Source organism: Folsomia candida, unplaced genomic scaffold (genome assembly GCF_002217175.1).
Source record: "Folsomia candida strain VU population unplaced genomic scaffold, ASM221717v1 Fcan01_Sc035, whole genome shotgun sequence".
Taxonomy (NCBI): Eukaryota; Metazoa; Arthropoda; class Collembola; order Entomobryomorpha; family Isotomidae; genus Folsomia; species Folsomia candida.
The window spans coordinates 1324602-1349381 of record NW_019091227.1 but is presented as its reverse complement, the minus strand read 5'-3'; the positions used below and the strand labels follow the sequence as shown (position 1 = coordinate 1349381).

The following is a 24780-nucleotide window of genomic DNA, read 5'->3' as shown; positions in this document are numbered from 1 at the left end:
TCATTCATGTCCGAGTTGATCAATGGATAAGACCATTGGGCAAGCAATTATTGACAAGAGGTGTGTGTACACACATAGATACACCGTTCTATTTGGACCACTTATCTAGGTAGATGAGGCGAGGTGAGATTTGTGATTTGTAACTTTGAGTCAACAAAGATTACTAGAATTCAACGAAATTTTTCCTTAATCATTCATTTGACACCTGAGGATGAGATGTACATAATTTCCAGGGAGGTGTGATGATAATGTGCAATTTAAAGTAGTATTACCTTCACATCCATCACGTTTGATTTGACAAGGATACACTCTAAACAAAATTGAGTAAAAAAGAGGATGACACAACAGTCGAGGTAAAATTTGTCCAAAATTGAGTAAAATTTGCCCAACGTTGTGCGAACAAGGTGCATCATCATCATAATTTTACTCAATGTTGGACAAATTTTACCTCGACTGTTGTGTCATCCTCTTTTTTACTCAAGGTTGGGCAAATTTAGTACAACTTTTTTTAGAGTGTAAAGTTGACAGAATTTCGGACTAAGTGTGTTGTGCAATTTATACATGTGCAAAATTCCACCTTATTTCGCAATACATACATATTTCGTTTAATTAAAGACTTACAAATGTAGGTTTTTATAAACTGTCAACTGTGTCGTAAGTGCGCCAGAGTATTGATGTTTACATAAGTATGAATTAACATTGTAAATTTGCTGGTTTAAATTAATTTCGCATGTAATTGGCAAATATATAAAGAGTTAATATTATTCAGACTTTTTAACATTCATTCCCTTGTTCCGAGTGAAAGGTTTGATTAAATTAGAATAAAAGAATTGCTTTTTTGCAATGAAGTCACTCTACTTTGCCGCCTTAATTACCTTATTGTTGGATAGCAGCGCTTTGGGTCAAAGTGGTATTTTTTGAAAATTTATCAAATCAAATTATGTAAATATTTTTACAAAGGTTTGTTCCCTTTATAAATTCCAGATGAGGACAGGTTCCAGTATCTAGGCTCGATGCGACAAGGATTTGAATAGTCGCGATATTATGCCAGGTAAGGAAATGAGATGCAACAATTTTAATTGCACTCTTAGAAATCCAGTATTAAAATAATACCAAGCGGTATTCATATATAATTCTACTAAAGTGGTATTGATACCCTGTAGTAATAGCTCGGTATTAAAGTTTTATCAGTTTGGTAGGAAGATTTTTTTTACGAACCGGTATAATGTTAATATCAAGCGGTAGCAACGTTACTACCGAGAAACCAATAACTGCCTGACTATACCAGTTTTCTGACATCATGGAAAACACGAGACAAAAACGCATGTATTGAATGGGACGCTATTTTGTCACTTCTGATTTTTTTGTATCTAAATACTATAAGAATTTTTCATGAAAGTACCAAATTTTTAATAACGACTTCAAGCCATGAGTTTTTCTTTTGTTTACTTATTTTCCCTGGGCGATAAAGCATTTCCGGAATCATTACCCAAACATAGAGGTAGTACCTCCACAGGGAACGATTGTCCCCAAATTATTTAGAGCCTACTGTAGTCTTCCATTTTCGGGTAATGATTACGGAAACGTTTTATCACCTAGATGAGGAAAATAAGTCAAGAACTCGTGCACCAAAAAGTCTTGACGACATGAATCGAAAAATTAATACACATGAAAAAATAATCTTATTCAGATACAGAAATAAAAAAAATCTTCAGTTTTTTTAATTAGAAAAATAGTGTATCATTGGTGCATGAGTTTTTGATTTGCGTGTTTTCCGTTTGGTGACAAAACTTTTGTCACAGAACATGTTCTTAATATTACCCAAAAATATAGTACCGTGTGGGTGACGATTTGTCTCCAAATTATTTAGGGTGTATGTATATGTAAGCATCGCACTTTAAATACAAATGAGTAAAATTTACTCAAGGTTGGGTAAAAAAAAGAGTATTACACAACGAAAAGGTCAAAATTAGCCAACGTTGTGAACAAATTTATCCACCCGTTGGACAAATTTTGCACAACTTTGGTCAAATTTTTGCAAATTGTACCTTTAGGTTGTGTCATCCTCTTTTTTACCCAATCTTGGGTAAATTTTACTCATTTGTATTCAGAGTGCATGTAAAATGAGCATAAAAATCAAGGCCATATTAAAATAAATTCCAGTGCTTTCTCCGGAATATGGTCGGCCGTCATACAAGATTGCATCGATACGTTTGGCACCGGTGGTCACCTCGTCTCGATCGAAACGGAAGAGGAAGCAGTCGGAATTAATGAATGGCTCGAGCGACGTGGAAGTGGGGGTAAGTAGTAATTAGGAAAATTGACATGATAGTAAAGTTGTTATTAAAAACGTTAAAAACATTATTAGTTATTTTAATAATTATTGAGACAATTCACGCAGGGCTTGGTAACTTTGTAAAATCGGTTCATTTTGTAAAATACTCGTACAAACTTTTACAAAATAGATCTGAGGAGTAAGGTTACAAAAATTTTTGAGCTAAGTTTCCTCAGAAATATTTATAAATTAACTCCAATTTTTGTAAACTGTGTAAATTTTGTAAAATTATGTTACAATCTTTAACAAAAACAAGGACAATTTACCCAGTGCTTGGTAACTTTGTAAAACCGTTAAATCTTGTAAGATAATCATGCACATTTTTATCGAATAAAGCATGATTTAGTTTACAAAAATTTGTGGGCTAAGTTTCCTCATAAATATTTGTAAAATTTCGTAAAAGTTTGTAACTTTACTGAATTTACGGATTTTACAAAGTTACCAAGGCTTGCTTGAATTTTCTCATTAAATTATAAGAAAGAATGAAAATGTGTAATAGTTAAATGCCTAACTTAATGTACATTACATTTTAATTAGCTACACTTTCTTAGATACAAATTGGGAAGAAACGGAAACGGGTTAATAATTAATAATTTTACTAATTTACAAATTTAGGAATATGCAATCTTAGAAATTATACAAATTCGAAGATTTTAAAATTTCTTGCAACTAAAAACCAAAATTTACAGAACTCATAATGGAGGTCTCCCAACGTATGCTCACAGGTTTGGACCAAACTAGCGTCAATCGATCGCAAATATAATTAGTATGAAATTTACAAACGGAACTATCTGCCAATACGCAGGTTTGGCGGAGATATTTGCATCCAAAGCGGGAAAAATGCGCAGCAATTTGGAAAGTGAAAAATTTCCCAGCCTTGGGGGTGCGTTTTCTACTCTTTTTATGCAAATATCTCCGCTAAACTTGAGCATTGGCAGATAGTTCTATTTGCAAATTTCATGCTAATTATATTTGTGATCGATTGACGCTAGTTTGGCCCAAATCTGTGAGCATACCTTGGGAGACCTACATTGTCAGCTAAACAAAAATTAACAATTTGAGTTACTCAATTTCTATCTCCAAATAGTGGCTTAGTAGTTAAAGTGACGTAGAGAGCAGAGAAAAAGTATCAGGACACTAGGTAATTCGGCCTCAAAATGGTCAAAAATGATTTTTCGAAATCTCAATTTTTTGTATGATGTTGTAAACATTACTAACGTTAGGGATTCGTGAAGGAACGAGACATTACCCACTTTGTTTTTAGTATTTTTCGTCGCGCCCGCCATTTATGCTTTTTCGGAAGACTTTGCAACTTCATTGTTAATTTTCTCCCTCCGTAACCAAAATTTTCTTTAAATTTCGACTGTTTCACAAAGCTGGGAGTATGTCTTCTTACATATATCCCAATTTTTTTTATTGGGGTATAATAAGTGTTGAATGTGAGACTTTCATTTTTCAACGTCAAACTGAATTTTTTTTCGATTTCTTCCTTGGTAGTTGTTGCATTGTAGATTGTTTCAAGGGCGGACCAAAAAATTGCATTTTATATTTTATTGTACTCCATGATGAAAGGAATCCGACGGCCTATCACATTTTTCTGAAAATAAACCTGTGCGTTCTCACACCCCTTTTGAACTGAAGGGTCCGAAAAATGCCAAAATTGGCCCAACGCCTGCCAAACCTAAGATTTCTTGATAAATTTTGAAAAACGTTTTTATTTCTCTTCGGTTTTCAGTTGAGACATATATTTCCCATGAAAAATTACCTTCCCGGAGTTTATGTCACGTTCTTGAAGACGTAAGACTCGTCGCCAATTACCAAATGTTTTGGTGAAATTTTGTTGTAAAATTTGGAAGGGCTTGTGTTCATCATTTTTTCTTGACATTCCGTATTCTTTGCTGCAGATTTTTTTGAATACGCTTTGACCCACAACTTAGGAGCCTTCATATGATGCGCATAGTTTGGATTAATCTTCGACTTCATGGCCGCATCAGACACAAACGTGGAGCGGCATTTTCCAAAAATAAACTTAATCGTTTTTCATTTTCAAGGGGTCAGTATGGTGATTTTTTCTTGTGGTGGCTTTTTGAAGTTGACATTTTCGGATTCTCCATACTTTTGTGTGTATATTTTAATTTTTTCACGGCCAAACCTTTCTTCCTTGAAATTTAGTCAGGTCTTCTACGAGTCTTTGTAACTCAAATTTTGGTACTTACAAAAAAATCGTTTCTCGACTTCCTCGCTTTGAACTTATGTAGGAAATTTATTGTTCCAGGAAAACGTATGAAATTTTTGTCAGGTGTGGCTGGATATATGTACCATATTCTATAAAAATTTCAGATTCCTACGACCATTTTTTACCACTTTCCTATTGAAACTACCAAGTGTCCTGATACTTTGTCTCTGCTCTCTATGAAGACACTAAAACGATTGATTACTAACTTGAAAAAAGTGCTTACTAAAATTTTTATAATGTTCTTATATTGTTAAATTTTTGTAAAATTATGTGATACAATTACAAAACTTACAAACAACTGACATTCTAAGTAATTATTGTGCTTGAGAAAACTTGAAATTTGTGGATTTGACAAATTTTGAGAATTTTCATGCCAATAATAATTTGAAGAAAGAGTTGTCTTACTAAATTAGAAAATGTAACATGTTGGAGGAAGAGGGTAAAATTACAAAATACAACAATTCTTCTAAATGTCATAACTTATCTGAAATACAAAAAATAATTAAAACATTAATTAGTAAGTTAGTTCAAATTTTGTAAATTGTATTACATACAATTTAAAATTTTTGTAGTTTTACAAAAATTTAACAGTTATATACTGCCTGTTGTTTTAATTTCTGCAAGGAATCAATCTTTTCTCTGTCTCGATACTTGTATAGCTTATTACTAATTTACGTCAATATTTAGGCAATTCACGCAATCATTAGTAACTTGTAAAACCTGTAAAATTAGTAAAATAGTTTATACAAAATGATAACGCCTTACAACTTGTGTGTAAATTTAACGTGTGAACCTCTTTAGCTTAGCGAAAAATTACCTTAAACGATTATTAAAGCAATTCACGCAGTCCTTGGTAACTTTGTAAAATCCTTTACAAAGTAGTTTTACAAACTTTTACAAAAGAAAGGAACGCTGAGTAAGTTTACACAAAAATTTTGAAGCTAATTTTCCTGAAAAATATTTGTAAGAGCTATTAACAAAATTATCTAGGACTGCGTGAATTGCCTCAGTGTCTGTATTTTATGAAATATATTTTATAAAATGAAATTTTATGACAGATTGTAACGTAATTTTGCAAAATGTACACAGTTTGCAAAATTTTGAAAAATAATTTTCGTTAGAAATATGTGTAAAATTTTGTAAATTTACAGAGAGGGTATTCATTATTTCTTCGTATCCGTAGTATCGTAAAATAGTTTACGAAGAAAAAACAAGGGGTCAGGTTTAGTAAAAATCGTAAGCGTAGTAACGTGATTTTCGATGAGAAAATCTTACGACGCTTACAAAATCTCATAAGCGTCGTAAGTATTTTACGATACGAAGAATACTAAGGATACGAAGAAATAATGAATACCCTCAGACCTTACATACAAAGTTACCAAGGTCCGCTTGAATTGTCTCGTTGTTTAATTGGTAATATGTACATAAATAGGTTCGACCTTTTGGACGAGTGGGCAATACGTCATTACGAACCAGGAGTACGTGTGGGCCGCCTCGTTCGGGTCGCCGCTGACGTACACGGCCTGGCTCGAAGGTCAGCCCTCGCCTTTTCCAAACGGTCGAACTAGGATCGCTCTGGTCCACACGAATCAGTTTTCGGCCGGATGGAGTTCTGTAGATGACACGGAAACGCTCCGATATATTTGCGAGGTATGAGATTTTTTTGATATTACAAAATGTATTTTTTCCTTTGTTTCCAAATTTGTATGAAAACTTTGCAAACTTTTGCAAACTCTTCAAATTATTTTCAGTGATACATTTTTCGGCGTTTTTATTTTAGTCAAAAAATTCGTATACATTTCAAGTATAAAGTTTTGCAAAATTTTGTAAACGTTGCAAATTCTTAGTTTGACATGAGTGGCCGCAATAAAGTGAATTGTGGTAGGAGAATTATCATTTCGACCCATGTATTTTTCTGGTTTGCAAATTTCTATGCATTTCAAGCTAAAAATTTTACAAAATTTTTTAAACGTTGTAAATTATGGCGCTTAATTTTAAATGTATATTGCGACTTTTCACTTCCTTGTAAATAATTAAAGGTCAACACTACATCGATCACGGCACCCCCCGTTACTGGGTCGTCATCACCCCCCACATCGACTACACCCCTTCCAACTACAACCACCCCCACCACGACCACACCAACTACAACTACACCAACCACCACCACCCTCCCCCCTCCCGACCCTGTCGTCCCCTGCACCTCCACCCTCGACCTTATCGTCGTTCTCGACTCCTCCGGCTCCATCGGCCTCGACAACTACCAAACCGTCAAATCCTTCGTGGCCAACCTTTCCACCGCATTTACATCCCACCCCGAAACCCGATTCGGTCTGATCGTCTACTCAGAAGGGGTCGAAACCGTCATCGATCTAACCAGTGGCCAATCCACCGACGAAATCGTGCAGGCCATCCTGTCCGCCCGGTATCACGCCGGTCCCACCCCGACCGACCGAGGAATCGCGGTGGCTGCCGAATCCCTCCGAAATAATACGCGCGCCAAACCGCAACATCTGATCGTCATTACGGACGGGATTTCAAATCAGCCTGATAAAACGAAGGAGGAGGCCGATGCCGCGAGAGGGCACGGAATTATGCTGTATGCGCTCGGAATTACGGAATTTGTTAGTGAGATGGAGCTTCTAGATATTACGGGGGGCGATGTGGGAAAAGTTTTTTTGGCGGGAAATTGGGATGATTTGGTGTATTTGATGAAATCTGTGAGTGAAGCGTTGTGTCCGGAAGGGGAAGATGGCAGTGGACCGTTTTCTTTCGATTATTTGATCGGGGTGGATCGATTTTATAATACGCCTGGAGACTATGTTTTTCTGGATTTGGATCTTTCCCAGGCGATTATTAGCCAGTATGCGGCGGCGGGAAGGACGGTGATGTGTTACGTGAATGTGGTAAGGAAATAATGGAAATTTTGCGATTTTTTGCTCGAGTATTAATAATTATAATTTACAAAATAGATATGTGCATGTCATTAGAAAATTAAATTCACCTGTAAATTATTTTGGTTTAGTTGTAGTTTGTTATTTACATTGAGGCAATTCACGCAGGCCTTGGTAACGGTATCCTTGTAAAATCTGTAAAATTTGTAAACTTCCAAAAGTTTACAAATATTTCTAAGGCAAATTATGTAGGTTACAAATATTTGTAAACTTTCATAGATCTTTTTATTTTTTTAAAGTTTGCTAAATTATTTTGTAAAATGTGCCGATTTTACAAAATTACATATGACTGCGTGAATTTCTTCATTACTAAAAGTAAGTAAAAGTAAGTTAGTACTTACTTTTACAAATTTACAAGGTTAGCATAGCAATAAAAACCTGTCAGAAAACTTGAGTAGGTTTTTCTTGTAACTGCAATGCGCCGTAAGTAAAAAGTATCGCAGATCAATATTTTAATAATATTATAGATACGTTGCAACCTTTAGAATGACGCAATTTACGAATCATTCGTAACTTTGTAAAATCCGCAAGTTTTATAAACTTTGTAACTTTTGTACATTTATACAACTTAGTTACGGTCAGGTATAATTTTAGTACCAAGCGGTAGAACTTTAATACTTCGAAATCACTACCTGCCTGACTTTACCAGATTTCTAACAGCGTAATCCTAATTTTGCAAAAAAACATAATGTTCGCTTGTATGCTACCGGTCTATGGTCTGCTCAATTATTTCCAAAAAAATATTTTTTAACTTGGTAAAATGTTCCCAAATAAGTACCGGTGTTTTTATTGGTAATTCCGATACAATAAATAATTTGGCAAAACACCGGTACTAATTTGGGAACATTTTACCAAGTGTAAAAATCTACAGGTGTTGTACCAAATTATTTATTGTATCTGAATTACCAGATTTCTAACAGTGTACTTATTTCCAGGGAGCTTGGGAGGAATGGCGTCTTGACGCGGGTAATTTCCCGCCCGAAGTGATCGGAAGCGATGCCCTCTACCCGGGTGAAAAATGGTTGGATATCCGTCAAACCGATGTGCTCATCCCGCTGATGAGGCAGCGATTCATGGCCGCGGAGCGAAAAGGGTGCAAAGGCGTGGACACCGATAATTTGAACGGATTCGAGGCACAGACCGGATTTTCGTTAACGGCGGAAGATCAATTAGTTTACAATCGAGAGATCGCGGCAGAGATTAAAAATCTGGGAATGTTGGCTGGATTAAAAAATGATCACAGTCAAGTTTCCGAATTAGTTGGGAACTTTGATTTTGCCGTTGTTCAAGTAAGTAATTACATAAAAATGATGAAATAATGAGGCGATTCACCAAGGTTTTGGCATGATTGTAAAATCCGAAAATTTTGTAAAATAATTTTACAAAATTTTACAACATTAAAAAGCGCCCTCGATCTGAGCAAATTTACAAAAATTTGTAAGCAAATTTTCCTTAGAAATGTTTGTAAAATTTTTGTATAGTTTTTATAAATTGTGCAAAATTCAAACAATCAACAATTAATAAATGATAAGTAGAGATAAACATTTAATACTCTAATTTAGTACACTTATATTTTACTTTACACAAGTACACCGAAACGACATCAATAGATCTTTTCTTGTTGAATTAGCAAGACAAAACCTTGTTTAAATTTTTATCGGTATGAAAACATCTCAAAATTTAAAAAATATATAAAAGACACCCTTGATCTGATTGTCAGTAAGTAAGTTTACAAAAATTTGTAAGCTACTTTTCTTTAAAAATGTTTGTAAACGTTTACGGATTTTTCAGAGCTACCAATGCCTGCGTGAATTGCCAATTTGATTGATAGAGTTTATTGGGAACTTATAAAATCTGTAAATTCCGTAAACTTATAGATAATTTTGCATGAGGAAAATTAGCATACAAATTTTGTAAACTCACTCCAATCAAGGAAGGATTTTTTGAAAGTTTGTAAAATTATTTTACAAAATTTATAAATTTTACAGTTACCAAGGCCTGCGTGAATTGCGTCAATATCAAATTTTATAAAAAATAACCATTGCGATTATTATTTTTTTATGTAGAACTGTTCCGCAACGAATAATTGTGCCGTATTGGGAACATTCATATCTTCAGGAAAACCCGTTTTTGACATTGAGTCGACGGACGAATACACGGAGACCACTTTTCTTCGTAATGTTTGTCCCCTGGTGGAGGAAACGGGGATATCTTTCATTTTAAAGAATGACGAAATGACGCAGGCTTTTCTTGTGTCGTGTTTGTAATTTTTAAGAGTTAAATAATAAGATGTAATTAATTAACAGCTAATAAATAAAAGAATTGTACGTACTTCTATATTGCAGACTTGACATCTGAAAAATCTATGAAGATGTAGTTAATTTCTTAAAAAAATGAGACGTCGCCGAAGTTTAACGCATATCAAATAAAATAATAACGAGGAAATTCACACAGGCCTTGGTATTACCAAGTTGGTAACCTCGTAAATTCCATAAACTTACAGACTTTTACAAAATTTAACAAATATTTCTGTAGAAAATTCCAGAAGTTTGAAAGTTTACAAAATTTAAGAACTTTGCAACGTTACCAATGTCTATGTGAATTGCCTCAATGTCAGTTGACGTGGGGGAAACGGGGGTATCTTCCATTTTAAAGAATGGCAAAATGACGCAGACTTTTCTCGTGTCGTGTTTGTAATTTTTAAAAAAGTTAAATAACAAAATATAATTAATCAATAGTTAGTAAATAGTTAATACAGTTGGAAGTATATTTATAACGGGAAACGAAATGTCTAACACAACGTGTCGTGTTTGCAATTTTGCGAAATTTATTTGATAACAAAATATCTGTATGTTAAATAATAGTTAATAAAATGGGAAAAATGCGAACGTACACGAATTTACCTACCTATCTTGCAAATTTCCTAATTATGTGTTCCTTCATAAAAACTGAGACGTGGCAAAAGTTTAACGTACATCAAAAAATCATAACGAGGAAATTCACAAGGCTTTAATAACCTTGTAAAGCTCGTAAATTCCGTAAATTTCCAGACTTTTACAAAATTTTAGAATAGTTTCGTGAAAAATTCTATAAGTTTGTAAGTTTACAGAATTTACGAATTTTACAACGTTACTAAAACCTACGTGAATGTCTCAATTTCATTCGAGGTGGAGGAAACGAGGATATCCTTCATTTTGAAGAATGACGAAATGACGCAAACTTTGCTGGTGTCATGTTTGTAATTTTTAAGAAGTTAAATAACAAAATGTAATTAATTAATACTTAATAAATAGTTTTAAAAAGGTGGAAATACTTATCAACTGGAGACTTGGCATCTGAATAATCTATGAATTATGTGGTTAATTTCTAAAAAAAAACTGAGACGTCGCCAAAGTTTAACGTACATAAAAAATAATAACGAAGAAATTCACACAGGCCTTGGTAACATTGTAAAATGCGTAAATTTCGTAAATTTACGGACTTTTAAAAATATTTTTAGCACTTAATTTGCAAGATTTTCCGCATAGCCAAAAAAATTGCAGAAATGGTCATGCCTAAAAGTAGGCGCAATACGCCGTTCAAAGAATCGCAGAAATTTTGACTGAACTGCATAAAATATTTTAGATAGGGACAAAAGGTTTTGGAATGAATCAGTTCACCCAGTTGTTTGTAACTTTGTAAAATCCAAAAATTTTGTAAAATAATTTTATAAATCTTTACAGGATAAAGAGATAAGCAAGTTTGCAAAAATTTTGCAAAAGTTTGCAAGAAGGGAATTTTCCTTAGAAATGTTTGCAAAATTCTATAAAAGTTGCGAAATTCACAGAATTTACGGGTTTCACAATGTCACCAAGCACTGCGTGAATTTCCTCATTGTAATTTACCTTCTTTTTTTAACTGTCAAGAAATTCACTCCTCAAAAACTATAATTCAATGCACTATTTTTTTAACTTGAATTTAATAGCAGCACTCACTACCAACCAACTTATATCACTCTACCGGCACTGATACTAATGGGACATTATCCTCTAGTAATGTTGTGGAAATGAAAAATTTACCGGTCAGAAACAAACTACTACCAATCCAGTAGGAACTAGGAAGTTATTCCAAATCAATGGAGTATATACGTGAATCTACTAGATGTTAAATAGTGTAAGTAATTGAGGTCTTGACGAAGTTTCCCAAACTTTAAGGTAAGTTTCCAAAAAAAACTCATGTATGCATTTTTTTAAATCAAAATATCTTTAACTATCGAGCAAAATAGCTCAATAATAAATATTTCTCCTGGCGTCGAAATTATTAAAAAAATATCAAGCAAACATTTGCAAACATGACTCTACCAGATTTCTAACAGTGTAGAAATTACGGTAACAATTTAAGACCAAATTTGTTAGCAATGTTTTTAAACCCACGTTCGTTATATTTGCACCAGGACAACGTCAAAATTCCCAAAAGTTCTTAATCAGCAACAAATAATTAGTGATCATATTAATATTTACCAATTTATTTCCGAGCCACTTTGCCAGATTTTTAAAAGTATTTCTCCTCTTAGAAATCCGGTATTAAAATAAAACCAGACGGTATTCGTACATGACTCTACCAAAGGGGTAGTGAAGTTTTACCATGTGCGTACAATTTTTTTACAAACCGGTATAATTTTAATACCGAGAAACAAATACCTGCCTGCCTGTGCCAGATTTCTAACAGTTTAATCATAATTTTGCAGGAAAACATGATAATGTTCGCTTGTTTGTTACCAGTCCATGGTCTGGTAAATTATTTAAAAAATTTATTTTTCATCTTTGTAAAATGTTCCCGAATTTTTACCGGTGTTTATCCAAATTATTTATTGTATCGGTGGGAGGAATGGCGTCTTGACGCGGGTAATTGATCGGAAGCGATGCCCTCTACCCGGGTGAAAAATGGTTGGATATCCGCCAAACCGATGTTCTCCTCCCGCTCATGAGACAGCGATTTATGGCGGCGGAACGAAAAGGGTGCAAAGGCGTGGACACCGATAATTTGAACGGATTCGAGGCACAAACCGGATTTCCGTTAACGGCGGAAGATCAATTACTTTACAATCGGGGGATATCAGCAGAGATTAAAAATCTGCGAATGTTAGCTGGATTAAAAATGATCACAGTCAAATTTCCGAATTAGTGGGGAACTTTGATTTTGCCGTTGCTCAAGTAAATTATTACAGAAAAAGTCTATGAAATAATATTTAGGCAATTCACGAAAAGAGCTTGATAACTTTATAAAATCCGTAAAGTTACAAGCTTTTACAAAATTTTACAAATATTTGCAAAAATAATTAGTTTACAAAATTTCGCAAACTTATCCAGGTCAGTAGTCTCTTTGTTTTGTTAAAGTTTGTAAAATTGTGTTACAAATTTTATATAGTTGAGATTTTTAATTTTGTGATATTTTCACACCGATAATAATTTAAAGACAGATTTTACTTTTAGTTCTAAAAACAAGGTTCTAATAAATACTATTTGTAATTTGTTTTATAATTTTTGGTTAATTTAGTTCTATCAACTTACGAAACGTTATAAATATTTCTGAGGAAAATTATCTCAAACATTGTTGTTACTTTATTCAGATCAAGGTTTCGGTTAAAGTTGGTGCCAAAATTTATACATATTATAATTTACCAATGACTGCAGGAATTGCCTCAATGTCAAATTTTACAAAAATTGATAAAATTAACCATTTAAATCGTTTTTTTATTTTATTTAGAATTGTTCCGCAACGAATAATTGTGCCGTATTCGGAACATTTATATCTTCAGGGAAACCCGTATTTGATATCAAGTCGACGGACGAATACACGGAAACCACTTTTCTTCGGAACGTTTGTCCCCTGGTGGAGGAAACGGGGATATCCTTCATTCTAAAGAACAAACCTTTCTTGTGTCGTGTTTGTAATTTTTAAAAGAGTTAAATAAGAAAATATAATTAATTAATAGTTAATTAAGTTGGAAATATAAGTACATACTTGAAATATGTCTGATAAATATATTACTTATGCATGTGATTCATTTCTAAAAAATGAGACATCGCCAAAATTTAGCGTACATCAAATGAAGAGGGAATTCACACATGCCAGGCCTTGGTAACATTGTAAAATGCCTAAATTTCATAAATTTACAGTGTTTTAAAAAATTTGCAAATATTTCTGTGGAAAATTCTACAAATTCGAAAGTTTATAGAATATACGAATTTTACAACGTTACCAAAGCCTTGCCTCAATGTTAGTGTAGGTGGAGGAATTGAATATATCCTTCATTTTAAAGGATGACGAAATGACGCAGACGTTTCTTGTGACGTGTCTTTAATATTTAAGAAGTTTAATAATAAAATATAATCAACAAATAGTTAATAAAGTTGGAAACACATACAGAATATCTGAGATATCTGACTATGCATTCATTATTCAGATTCATTTCTAGAAAATAAAGACGACGCCAAACTTCATCACACCGAATAAAATAAATATTGCGGCAATTCACGCAGACTTCGGGAATTTTGTAAAATTCGTAAGCTTAGAAACTTTTACACAATATTGCAAATATTTCTAACCAAAACGAACTTTGTGCAAATTTGCTCGGGTCATGGGCTTCTATTTTATTTTATAAAAGTTTGTAAAACTACTCTTAGATATTACAAAGTTACAAATGACTGTGCGAATTGCCTCAATAAAATAAGCCTAATTAACAAGGGGCTTCCTCGCTTGACGTATAGCAACCTTAATTTCAACTGAAAATGCATTTATCAAGAGCCCCGAATTATTTACTGACTTTTGTTTACGAATCAAAAACATTGTAGTTCGTAAATTTGGTAAATGTTCCTCAGCAAATCTCCTTACAAATGTATGTATATAAAAGTTTGTAAGGTTACAAACCTTACGCAGTTACAAAGGTTGGCGTAAGTTCCCTCCCTCAATAAATATTTATAAAAACCGGAAACAAATACGACGAAGTTATCTGTGGAATATAGTAGCATGTAGTTTGTTTCTAAAAAATAGAGACGTCGTTAAAGTCGATCATATCGAATAAAATCGTAATGAAATGTTTCGAATTAATGAACAATGATTTCCAATTTGAAAAACACTTCTACGATTTTTTCATAACCTTTTAAACAAACAATGGGAATACCTTATCTCAGAATTATATTAGCTGTATATAGTTCTTTTCTAGAAATTGAGACGTCGTCAAAGTTATTATCATGACGAATAGCATGATAATGAAATTTATCGAAATAAATGGTCAAGGATTGCAATTTGAGTGAAATTTTAAACTTTTATAAAAATTTTGCATGTTTTTTGTATAAGTGATTGAATCGTAGAAAAATTCTAGAAAATCCTTTCCAAAATTAATTATCGTAAGTCTATCATGGGAAAGAAAATGATAAATCAAAATTCATCGAATTCAGGAGGATAATGTTTTCCAACTTGCATTAAATTTTATACAAATTTTGGACGATGTTTTTTTGTGTAATTAATTGAATCGTAGAAAGCTCCTTTTCTAAGTTTACTGCCATTGGAAAGAACACAAGAAAATTCCGTATGAAATTTTTGTCACAAATTGATATCCGCATTTTCACCTTTCATTAATTTTGTCAATTAAACATTAATTTCTCGTGTAACATTACATACCTAACTCAGTTTGGAAAGTCTTACGTTAGAAGTCACGCTGTTTTTATTCTTTAAAGTTCACACATCCAATTTCGCTGAAAGATCTTGACGCCAGGTAAAATATTTCTTAATATGCAACATGATAATTGCTAATATAAGATGAGTCTCTGGGTTGGTGTTGTCTCAACTGGTACACTGTTAGTCAAGCAGATATGGTATGCATTTTTCGGTATTAAAGGTGCCACCGCTTGGTATTAAAATTATATATACCGGTACATAAAAATTTGCTACCGATACGGGAAAATTTTAATACCCATCAATTATTACACGGTAGTGGTTATGTTGTAATTACCACTTTGGTAGAGTCATGTATGAATACCGCTTGGTAATATTTTAATACTGAATTTCTAAGAGTGTAGATTTATGGATTTTATTTTTGTATGCAGATTCGAGCGATTGTCTGCGTAATAATCGCCTTTTTTACTTATGTAAGATGGTTACACTATTAGCAAAACTGTAATCGTTCATTATCGAACGGAGTGTATTTATGCCTTCACAACATTTTTAAAGCGTAGCAGATTAATTTTTGTGTGTCAAATTGCAGAAAGATTTGATGCCAAATTAAAGAAATGGCTCTTATCCATCGTAAATTAATTAATAGTATATCGTTTGTGACAATTTTGAATTTTGATTGTTAGAAACTTGTGAATTTAGCGGATACATAAATTCAAATATACATGTTTCGCTCCAGTGAAAAAATCCCATTTCCTACTTTATGGGATATAATTGTATAACCTTTCTCGATTTTTTGTGTATACTTTCTAATTCGTCTAAACCGGTATCCATGTTTTTCTTTCGTATTTGCGAGGGCTTGAAATAATGAAGTGAGTTTGTATTTAAATCTTAACTGGAAGATTTTAACGCTAAATGAATTACTTATTCAACTACTTCACCGCAGTAATCTTGTCAGATGTCGGGAACTTTATGTGTCTCGGATTAAATTTCATTTGTAGATTGTTCCCTGCAAGAAATGAAATTGTAGATCACAATTTTTCACGTGTTATAAAAATCAATTGTTAGGACTAATTGTCATACCCTGTTAACATTTTTGCAAACTTTCTCAATTTTAACATACATAAACGGTTACAGTTTTAGTGTAAAACTACGAGATTTTTGGGAGGACTTCGACGTCAGTAAGGTTTGTTGCAAATTTTCTAATAGTTAGCAAACCAGAACAGAGTCTTTATCCATTTGCATTGCAAACAAATTTACGCGAGTTTGCAAATATTACGAAGGGAAATTCGCGTGCTAGAGAAATCACTTCTATTGCATTAAAAAATTCACTAAAAATTGTAAATTTGATAATTTCAAGCAGGTTTTGGTAAATTTTGTGAACTTACAAATTTGTTGTAAAATTTTACAAATATTCGAGAGGAAAAATAAACTTACAAATTTTTGTAAACTTGTAAACTCATCCTCAGATAAAGGGCGTCTTTTTATTTTGTACCTAAAATTGTATGACGATTTCATACCAAGTGTATGAAATAGTATGAATTGGCTCAATAATTTACCATTTCACATTAGTTTACGATGTGGCAGGATTTTAAAATCCGTAAACTGGTAAGTTTGTAAAATAATTTTTTTTACAAACTTTTGCAAAATAAGTTTGCGTTTTCAGCCTAGTTTTCCTCAGTATATTTAATATTTTGTAAAATTTTAGAAGTTTATAGAATTCAAATCACTAAAAATTAATAGATAATCAGTAACGATAAACATTCGAAGTAGCACATCAGCAAACCCGCAGACGACCTAGACGGATCTTTATCTTTATGAATTTGCAAGTCAAATCCGTCTCTAAATTATTATCGGTATCAAAATATTTCAAAATTTTAAAAAAGATGAAAGACGCTCTTGATCTGATTGTGAGTACACTCAAAATAAGGTAGTAATGAATCATTACCACGCGGAATGACTATGTGTCTCTACCACATCGGTGACAATTTGTCGTAGAAATGGTAATAATAAGTTCAGGGAAATTCAAATTTAATACACAATGGTATTCACTTCTTTAGTATTTGGTAATGAATTTGAATTTCCCTGAAATTATTATTACCATTTCTACTACAAATCGTAACCGGCGTGGTAGAGACACATAGTCATTCCGCGTGGTAATGATTCACTACTACCTTATTTTGAGTGTAAGTTTACGAAAATTTTTAGACTAATTTTCCTTAAAAATGTTTCTAAAAGTTTTACGGATTTTACAAAGTTACCAAGGCCGGCGTAAATTGCTAATTTGCTTGACGATGTTCAATGGGAACTTGTAAAATCCGTAAATTCCGTAAACTTTTACATAATTTTACATTAGGAAAATTAGCTTACAAATTTTGTAAATTTACTCCGATCAAGGAAGGATACTTATAAATATTCTTATAATTATTTTACAAAATTTACAAATTTTATCAGTAACCAAGCAATGTGTAAATTGCCTCAATATAAAATTGAGTAAATTTTTTTTTGTAATTACCAGAACAGCGACCAAGTCAAAATACGGGAGAAGACTGAAGGCTTGCTGATGCGCATTTTTTAGTCCTGCCAGCATTCCGAGCACTTTAATTTCCTGCCCGATGTAAATATTGTATTCGAGTTGTTCCTCTTCGGTGATCGGAAATCCGGAATCTTCCAGCCAGGCGTTCATGTTGTCCGCGTCAATGCCGTGACAGCCCTTGGCCGCTGCGGACCTGAACCGTTCCCGCATCAGGGGCAGGATGACGTCTGTGTTTCGAATGTCCAGCCACCTTTCGCCCGGCCAGGCGACATTTCCCAGAACTCGGGACGGAAAATTGTCCGCGTCCGGACGCCGCATTTCCCACAAACCCTGACAAAATAATTGGGGTATGTAATAAAATTTTGCATCTTTAGCAATAAATATAAAAGTTCGCAAAAAGTTTGAAAATTGAACTTGTCAACTTACAATTATGTAGTGTTTACTTGGCAATTTATCAAAATAATAATTTTTTGCTATGTGAACATAAATACTTTTAATAAGTTTCCAGAAAAATAATAAAACTTTTGCAAATTCATGCTAGCTTGTAAAATCCATGCCTTGTGTAAAATAATTGTATTACCTTCTACAAGGATGCACTTGATTTGGACAAATTCACAAAAAATTGGGAGCTAACTTTCCTTAAAAATATTTGGACAATTTTGGGAAAGTTTGTAAGTTTACGGAATTTACAATGTTAGCGTGAATTGCCTCAATATTTCTAAAATCCGCCTGAATTTATATAAATATTGAGGAAATTGATGCAGTTCTTGATATATACAAACTTTGCAAAATCTGTAAATTATGTAAAATAATTTTACAAACTTTTACAAAATAAAAAGACGCCCTTGATCTGAGCAAGTTTACACAAATTGTGAGCTAATTTTACTCAGAAATATTTGTAAAAGTTTGTGAGTGTACAGAATTTTCGGATTTTATAATGTTACCAAGACCTGCGTGAATTCGCTTATCATATTACAAGGACAAATTCAATGTTGTATGAGTTAAATGCCGATCTTAAGAAGTAAGATGATGAAATTAAATGAAAGTATTTTCAGATTGGATAATCAGCCCTTGAGGTTTACGAGTCAGGAAATTTTGTAGAAATTTTCGCCCGGATTACAAAAAATTACCAAGAACTGTATGAATTATCTTGAAATAGTGTAGAAGCCCGTCAATTGACGTGCAAAATAGGCCCGTCGATAAGCCTGTTACCCCAACATTAGTGAAGTTAGCCTCTCCTGCTCTGTCTGCAGAGTGGAGAGAGAAAAGGAGATATGCTTTATATAGTTTAAATTTGCAAAATTAAACGGAGTAAAATTTCACTTACTACATCGACATCAGAGGTCGACACCGCCGACCACACGCCGCCGACGCCGCCGGCTCCGGTACTATTTTACGCGCCGCCGCCGCCGAAAAAAATTAACGGCGCGCCGACGCCGCCGCAGAAAAAAATTGGCGCCGATTTTATTTTGGCTTGAACACTAGATTTTGGTCTAATTATAATTACAAAAGTCATCCTTTAACAATATTTTCAGTCTCAAACTAGAGTTTTCATTTGATGATCTCTTATTTATGACCAATACAAAGTATTAGAATAACATTAGAATAAATATTTATGAAAAATGGAACAAATTTTCCAAGATTTTTACCAGTTGAATTTTCAATTAATTTGCGTTTTTGAAGATACTGTTGGTTATGCGGAGAGAGTTGGAATCCATCGCCGATTTACGTTACCCGAATGAACCGAATCGCATAAGGTTACTTAATTATTTAATATCAGTTTATTTTATTTTGACGTGAAAGTCATTCAATTATCCAAATTCCAGGCACAAAATTGAATGATTTTAGCTTAATTTATACTAGGCTATTAACGTAACTTTAATTTAATTTTGCTTTTGTTTTCATGGAACATGAATTTATAGTATATTCGGGTTCATTTCATTTTCGCAAAATTTTCACGTCATGACGACATTAATTTTTCCATCAATTTACACTTGGAATAATTTAACTTTGCTTTCAATTTCACGTCATTTTGCAAAGTTGAAAAAATTCAACTTTTTTCAAAGTAAAAATTCAATCGAAATTCTGGTCAAAATGGCTAAAAAATCGTCAATAAAATCAGAGTTTATCACAAACGAAGACAAACATGCATTTGAGGACAACATTATACGTCTAGTAGAACCTCATATTTGGGAGATAAAAAACCTGGATTTCAAGAACAAATCGAAACGGCAGAACACTTTTGTCACGATCGGAGAGAAATTAAACAAACCAGGTACTGTAAAAAGTAATTAAAGGTTGCATTTGTGGAGGGTTAATTTTGCTCTTGATTACTATTTGACTAGCTGATTTGTGCATGAAAATTTGGGAAAATTTACGGAACCAATTTCTTGCATGCCGTCGTTCGTTGCCAACTGGAAGTGAAGCTGAGGCGAGACATTCATTCCGTCATTAGGACGCCATGAGTTTTATATCGGGGACAAATATTAAGGCCACGTAAGGAAATTCATACCACATCCTCATTTCTAGATAATTTGGTGTTATTTTCCGCAGGACTTTGACAAATGTAGGACCTGCAAAATGACTTCGAATTGGGAGAGATTGGATACGGTATCGTCGCAAGTCAGCCGAGCACTGAAGATGCAGAAGTACTAGGACCATTTTTACTAAATAAGGACGCCAATAGTGTAACCGCAACATCAAGCAGTGCTGCCACTAAAGAAAAAGTAGTTCCACGACCTCATATGAAGTTCTCCGGAGTATGTCCATGAAAACTATTACCATATTTGCTTATTTTATATATTTATATTGGGTCATTTTACAACAGAAAAGGAAATTGGAACCGTTTGAGGAAGAAATGCTCAAGTTCGTAAAAGATGGAGGTGACAAGAAGGAGGACCAGTTCGATATTTTTGGGAAAATGGTTGCATCAAAATTAAGAAGAATGCATGAGTCAGATTCTCGACTAGAAAGCAGGTGTGAGTTAAAAATTCACGAAATTATCTACGACTCCGAGACTGAGTTTTTGTAGATTACCAGTATTTGGTTATTAACCACATTTTCTAGAATTTTCAAATATTGAATTTTATTGTTGTATCATTGAAATTTTGTACTTGTTTACATACAACTAGTGAAAATAAACCCGAATATTGCCGCTTTTTGGAATAAAATTCAAATAAATACATCATTAACTACACGAAAAAAATATAATATCAACGCCCGGCATTAACATGAGCATCCTGCCATCCTACTCTTCCTTCATTCGACATAAAGTATTCCGTGAAATCATCTCTGACTTGAGCAGCGTTCCTGGAGTAGTTGTTGGAGCCTTGTTGTGGAATGTTGATCATGCCGCGATCACCCAGCACCGTTTGTCTCCAAGATCCTTCGATCATTACCCCATTTTCTACTCTGTCTGCACTGATGTTGTTGAAGTCACTCTGGCTGGTCAAGAAGTTGTGTAGTAAAACTGATGCCATAATAATTGATTTAGCCAGATTCAGGGCAGCTTCTATTACGGAGTGAAAAATTTTCCATCGAGCTGCCAAAATTCCAAAGCTGTTCTCAGCCGTCATTCGGGCCCTAGATAGCCGGTAATTAAATGTAGTGTTTTCCTGGGATAGAAAGTTCCCTTTAAAGGGCTTCATAATATGATTCTGAAGTGGAAATGCATCATCTCCAAGAATCACGTGGGGTAAAGTAGGTCCCGTGGCAGAAACAGGTTTTGGTTGTGGGATGCCAAACTGCCCGGCTTCTAAAAGTTGTCCCATGTTGGATTTGGACTAGATTCCACCATCTGATTCTGAGCCAAACGCCCCGATGTCAACGGCTTGGAACTGAAAATCTGCGTTTGCAATTGCCAACAAGGCAATGGAGTAGAAACCTTTGTAGTTGTAGTACAGTGATCCGGAAGCTGGGGGCAATTTCACACGAATATGCTTCCCGTCGATGGCGCCCACCGCGTGCGGAAAGTTCCACAATAAGCGGTACCGAGCTTCGCTAGCCGTCCAGGTTTCTTGAGTTGGTTGCGGTAAATATGTGCTTTGTAAGGTTTTTATAATGGCAGTAAGGGTTTCTCGTATGATAAGGCAGACCGACGAGGGGGAGACTCTATAGCTCATGGCGAGTGATACTTGCGAATTTCCGGAGGCAAGGTACCTGTGCCAATAATAATATACTCACATTAGTTTCTATTTGGTTAATAATTTTTTAGTGAGAAGAATTTCACAGCTTAACGTTATTGCGAGACGTTCGAGTGGAGATATTGGCCTAGCGTGGGTACCCTTGTGTGCTATGTCCTTCTTAATTGATCCCAAAAGAAAATCGAAATTATCTTTCGTCATTCTAATAAAATAAATAATTATAATCATGGGGCCATAATCGTATTCTCAATGAATATGCATACCTGAAGTATCGAAAGTGATAGAGTGGGTCATCTCGTAAATCTTTGACTAGTTGCAATTCTCCATTACAATTCCTCGTCATGAAAAGTTGACGCACATAACAAGATCTCTTCTTTCTCGCCAGTTTTTTCCGAAGACGTTGAACCAGCAAAATTCTCACGAGAACACGAGTATTTATCATTTTGGATGTGTGGAGATGAAACCGGAAGGATTTATTAAATTGAGGAAATTTCCTTTATTTCAATTTATAGTTTTTTTCGCAATTCGTGAAATCAAATTGAAAGCAAAGTTATGGTAACTTTTTGTGAATTTTAATGAAAAGTATAAATTGTTGCGCAGGAAATTAATCCGAAATTATTATGAAAGCAAACTTAAATTAAAAGTAAAGTAAAAGTCTCAACATGGGGTTTTACGCCAAAATAAAAAAACTTCGTATTACATACTTAGATAACCTTATGCGATTCGGGTAACGTAAATCGGCGATGGATTCCAACTCTCTCCGCATAACCAACAGTAAGTTATTAATTTTGGCGTAACCTTAATTTGGCGTCTTTATAATATCTTCACAAAGCCATTATAAAGATTTTTTTATCACGAAAGTGGGAAATTGTACCCGAAATAACTTTCCATAAATTTTCAAAGTTTACTATGTATGTAAATATATTAAAATTTCCAAAATTTTCGGGTGGAAATCTTTTCTTATTAAAGAATTGATATCTTAATCTTCAAAATGCTAAATTTAAATTACAAAGATTGAAAAACGCGGAAGTGTTTTAAAACCCCCGAATAATAATTCTGAGCATTGTCTTAAAGTAATGCTACACATAATCAAAACGAACTTGCAGCGTTATAAAAATTGGTGAAAGATTAGACGTTAAAAAATGAAAATGCTTTTGTCAAAATCGGAGATGTTATAATTTTAACTTAAAAAGTGCTTTCCATTTTTACCTTTGACGTTATCAGTGGTCCCTTATCCTACATCTACCCACGTGCACAGAAACAGACCGAGAGACATAACGCTTTTATGTACATATAAGGGTTTAAAACTATGACATGTGGAAACACATAAATGATAAAAAATTGCGTACATCTTTTTTTTACCCGACCACGTTTTTTTGCGACCGAAAAAGTACAAAATAGCTCTTTAAAAGCTCACAAAAAATTATTTACCAATTGGCGCCGCCGCCGCCGACCCTTAGTGAAATTCAAGCCGCCGCCGATGTTACCATCGGCGTCGACCTCTGAATTCGACATGACACATGACCGTTTTTCCAGCTGCTCGATACTGCCAGATGACATTTAGTGGGAGGTCGTAATCTATGAAGACAAAGTCCCCTCCCGTCTCGACAAAGGTGGTCACTCCGAGCAGATAGTCGAACGAGAAAGGGCCACGGCCTTATCTGGGGAATAATGAGAAAGAGGATTATTCTTAAAATTAATGATGCAATTAACGCAGTCTTTAGTAACTTTGTAAAACCCATGAGTTTACAAACTTTAACGAAATAAAGAGATACCCTTGATCTGAGCAGGTTTGCAAAAATTTGAAAACTAATTTTCCTTAGAAATATGAGTGAAAGTTTTTAAGTTATCGGATTTTACAAAGCACTGCGTGAATTGCTTGAGAGTCTGTATTTTCTGAAATTAAATTTTATGAAAGATTGTAACGTAATTTTGCAAACAATGGAGTTAATTTTCTCGGTATTTTCAAGAATTTGAAAAGTCTTGACGCCAAGAAATAAATACCAAAAAAGTTAATTAATTTACAATGATAAAGATTTGTCGATCTTTTGTAAACGTAAGGAATAGAAAATTTCTTTTGAACATTTTTCAGAATTTTGTTACAATTCGTAAGTTTCCAGATTTTACAAAGTTACCACCTGAATTTCTTCAATAAAATGGGATCTGTGCATAAGAACGTACTTGAATGTCGTCGTCGGTGGTAGCGTCGTTGTAGAATATCTTCGGCCGGACTCTATCAAATTATCACACCTCCACTGCTCCGGGAGCAGTGGAGGGGTGAAAGACCCCATTTTTTGTAAGGGTGGTCGTGGTAGTTTCGCATGTGCGAATTATTGCGAGGGTGTATAGCACTATTGCAAATTTTGGGGAGGAAATTAGTCCCATTTTTTTGGACAGGGGTATTTTTTGTTGTAGGTGTGAAGAGAGGGTAACTACTCTGGGCTTGGGGAAGGATAAGGTGGAGTAATTTACGTGTGTGATGATGCATATCTGTAGTGCAGATAAGGCGAAACTACTGGGTTATCAATCAAACTCATGCTTAAGTTTTGACACGGACATAATGCGTTTTATCGTTGCAATGTATGCATTTATGAATGCAGGTAAGTTAGTGCATTGTCAGTAAAGGTAGGTAAGTTATCCAAGAATTGTTGCCAATCTATGGAATTTGCGAAGTTAAATTATGAAAGAAAATTCTTGCATAAAAAAATGTGCACCTGGCTGAAACTAATTTTGTTTTGGTTTTAACGCCGAAGAAAAATTTGTGAAGAAATTTATCAGCGATTTGTCAATTTAGGTTAAGTGCATATTTCTTGGGTTTAGCTCAAATGAGGACTGCAATTTTATTAAGGAAATACACGCAGTCATTGGAAACGTCTCCAAACGTTGTCAAATCCGGATGTTTTGTAGAATAATTTTACAAAGTT

At 34.0% G+C, this 24780-nt stretch overlaps 3 protein-coding genes across 3 annotated transcripts; 1 reads left to right on the top strand and 2 right to left on the bottom strand.

Annotated features, from left to right (window-relative positions):
• Positions 1-22: 22 nt before the first annotated feature.
• Positions 23-9887, top strand: LOC118439401. The gene is made up of 6 exons (XM_035860678.1): positions 23-60; positions 2164-2300; positions 6004-6221; positions 6611-7477; positions 8461-8814; positions 9592-9887. The coding sequence occupies exons 1-6, from the start codon at positions 23-25 to the stop codon at positions 9790-9792; spliced, it is 1815 nt and encodes a 604-aa protein (XP_035716571.1). The 3' UTR covers positions 9793-9887.
• Positions 9888-15645: 5758 nt separating this feature from the next.
• Positions 15646-18048, bottom strand: LOC118439415. The gene is made up of 2 exons (XM_035860712.1): positions 17694-18048; positions 15646-16187 (listed from the first exon to the last, which is right to left on the bottom strand). Exons 1-2 carry the CDS (start codon positions 18030-18032, stop codon positions 16170-16172), a joined length of 357 nt encoding a protein of 118 aa, XP_035716605.1. The 5' UTR covers positions 18033-18048; the 3' UTR covers positions 15646-16169.
• A 3448-nt stretch (positions 18049-21496) lies between these two features.
• LOC110860866 lies at positions 21497-22298 on the bottom strand. Its single transcript, XM_022109980.1, has 3 exons — positions 22120-22298; positions 21951-22058; positions 21497-21872 (listed from the first exon to the last, which is right to left on the bottom strand). The coding sequence occupies exons 1-3, from the start codon at positions 22296-22298 to the stop codon at positions 21497-21499; spliced, it is 663 nt and encodes a 220-aa protein (XP_021965672.1).
• Between the last annotated feature and the right edge of the window lie 2482 nt (positions 22299-24780).

Excerpts from the sequence above, each read along its gene's own strand:
- LOC110860866 (XM_022109980.1), bottom strand. The coding sequence starts at position 22,298 with ATGATAAATACTCGTGTTCTCGTGAGAATTTTGCTGGTTCAACGTCTT. Across the intron at positions 22,059-22,119 it reads TATCACTTTCGATACTTCAG|AATGACGAAAGATAATTTCG; the intron begins GTATGCATATTC and ends TTATTTTATTAG. Across the intron at positions 21,873-21,950 it reads CTCGAACGTCTCGCAATAAC|GTACCTTGCCTCCGGAAATT; the intron begins GTTAAGCTGTGA and ends TTATTGGCACAG.
- LOC118439415 (XM_035860712.1), bottom strand. The coding sequence starts at position 18,032 with ATGCGGCGTCCGGACGCGGACAATTTTCCGTCCCGAGTTCTGGGAAAT.
- LOC118439401 (XM_035860678.1), top strand. The coding sequence starts at position 23 with ATGGATAAGACCATTGGGCAAGCAATTATTGACAAGAG. Across the intron at positions 7,478-8,460 it reads TGATGTGTTACGTGAATGTG|GGAGCTTGGGAGGAATGGCG; the intron begins GTAAGGAAATAA and ends ACTTATTTCCAG. Across the intron at positions 8,815-9,591 it reads TTGATTTTGCCGTTGTTCAA|AACTGTTCCGCAACGAATAA; the intron begins GTAAGTAATTAC and ends TTTTTTATGTAG.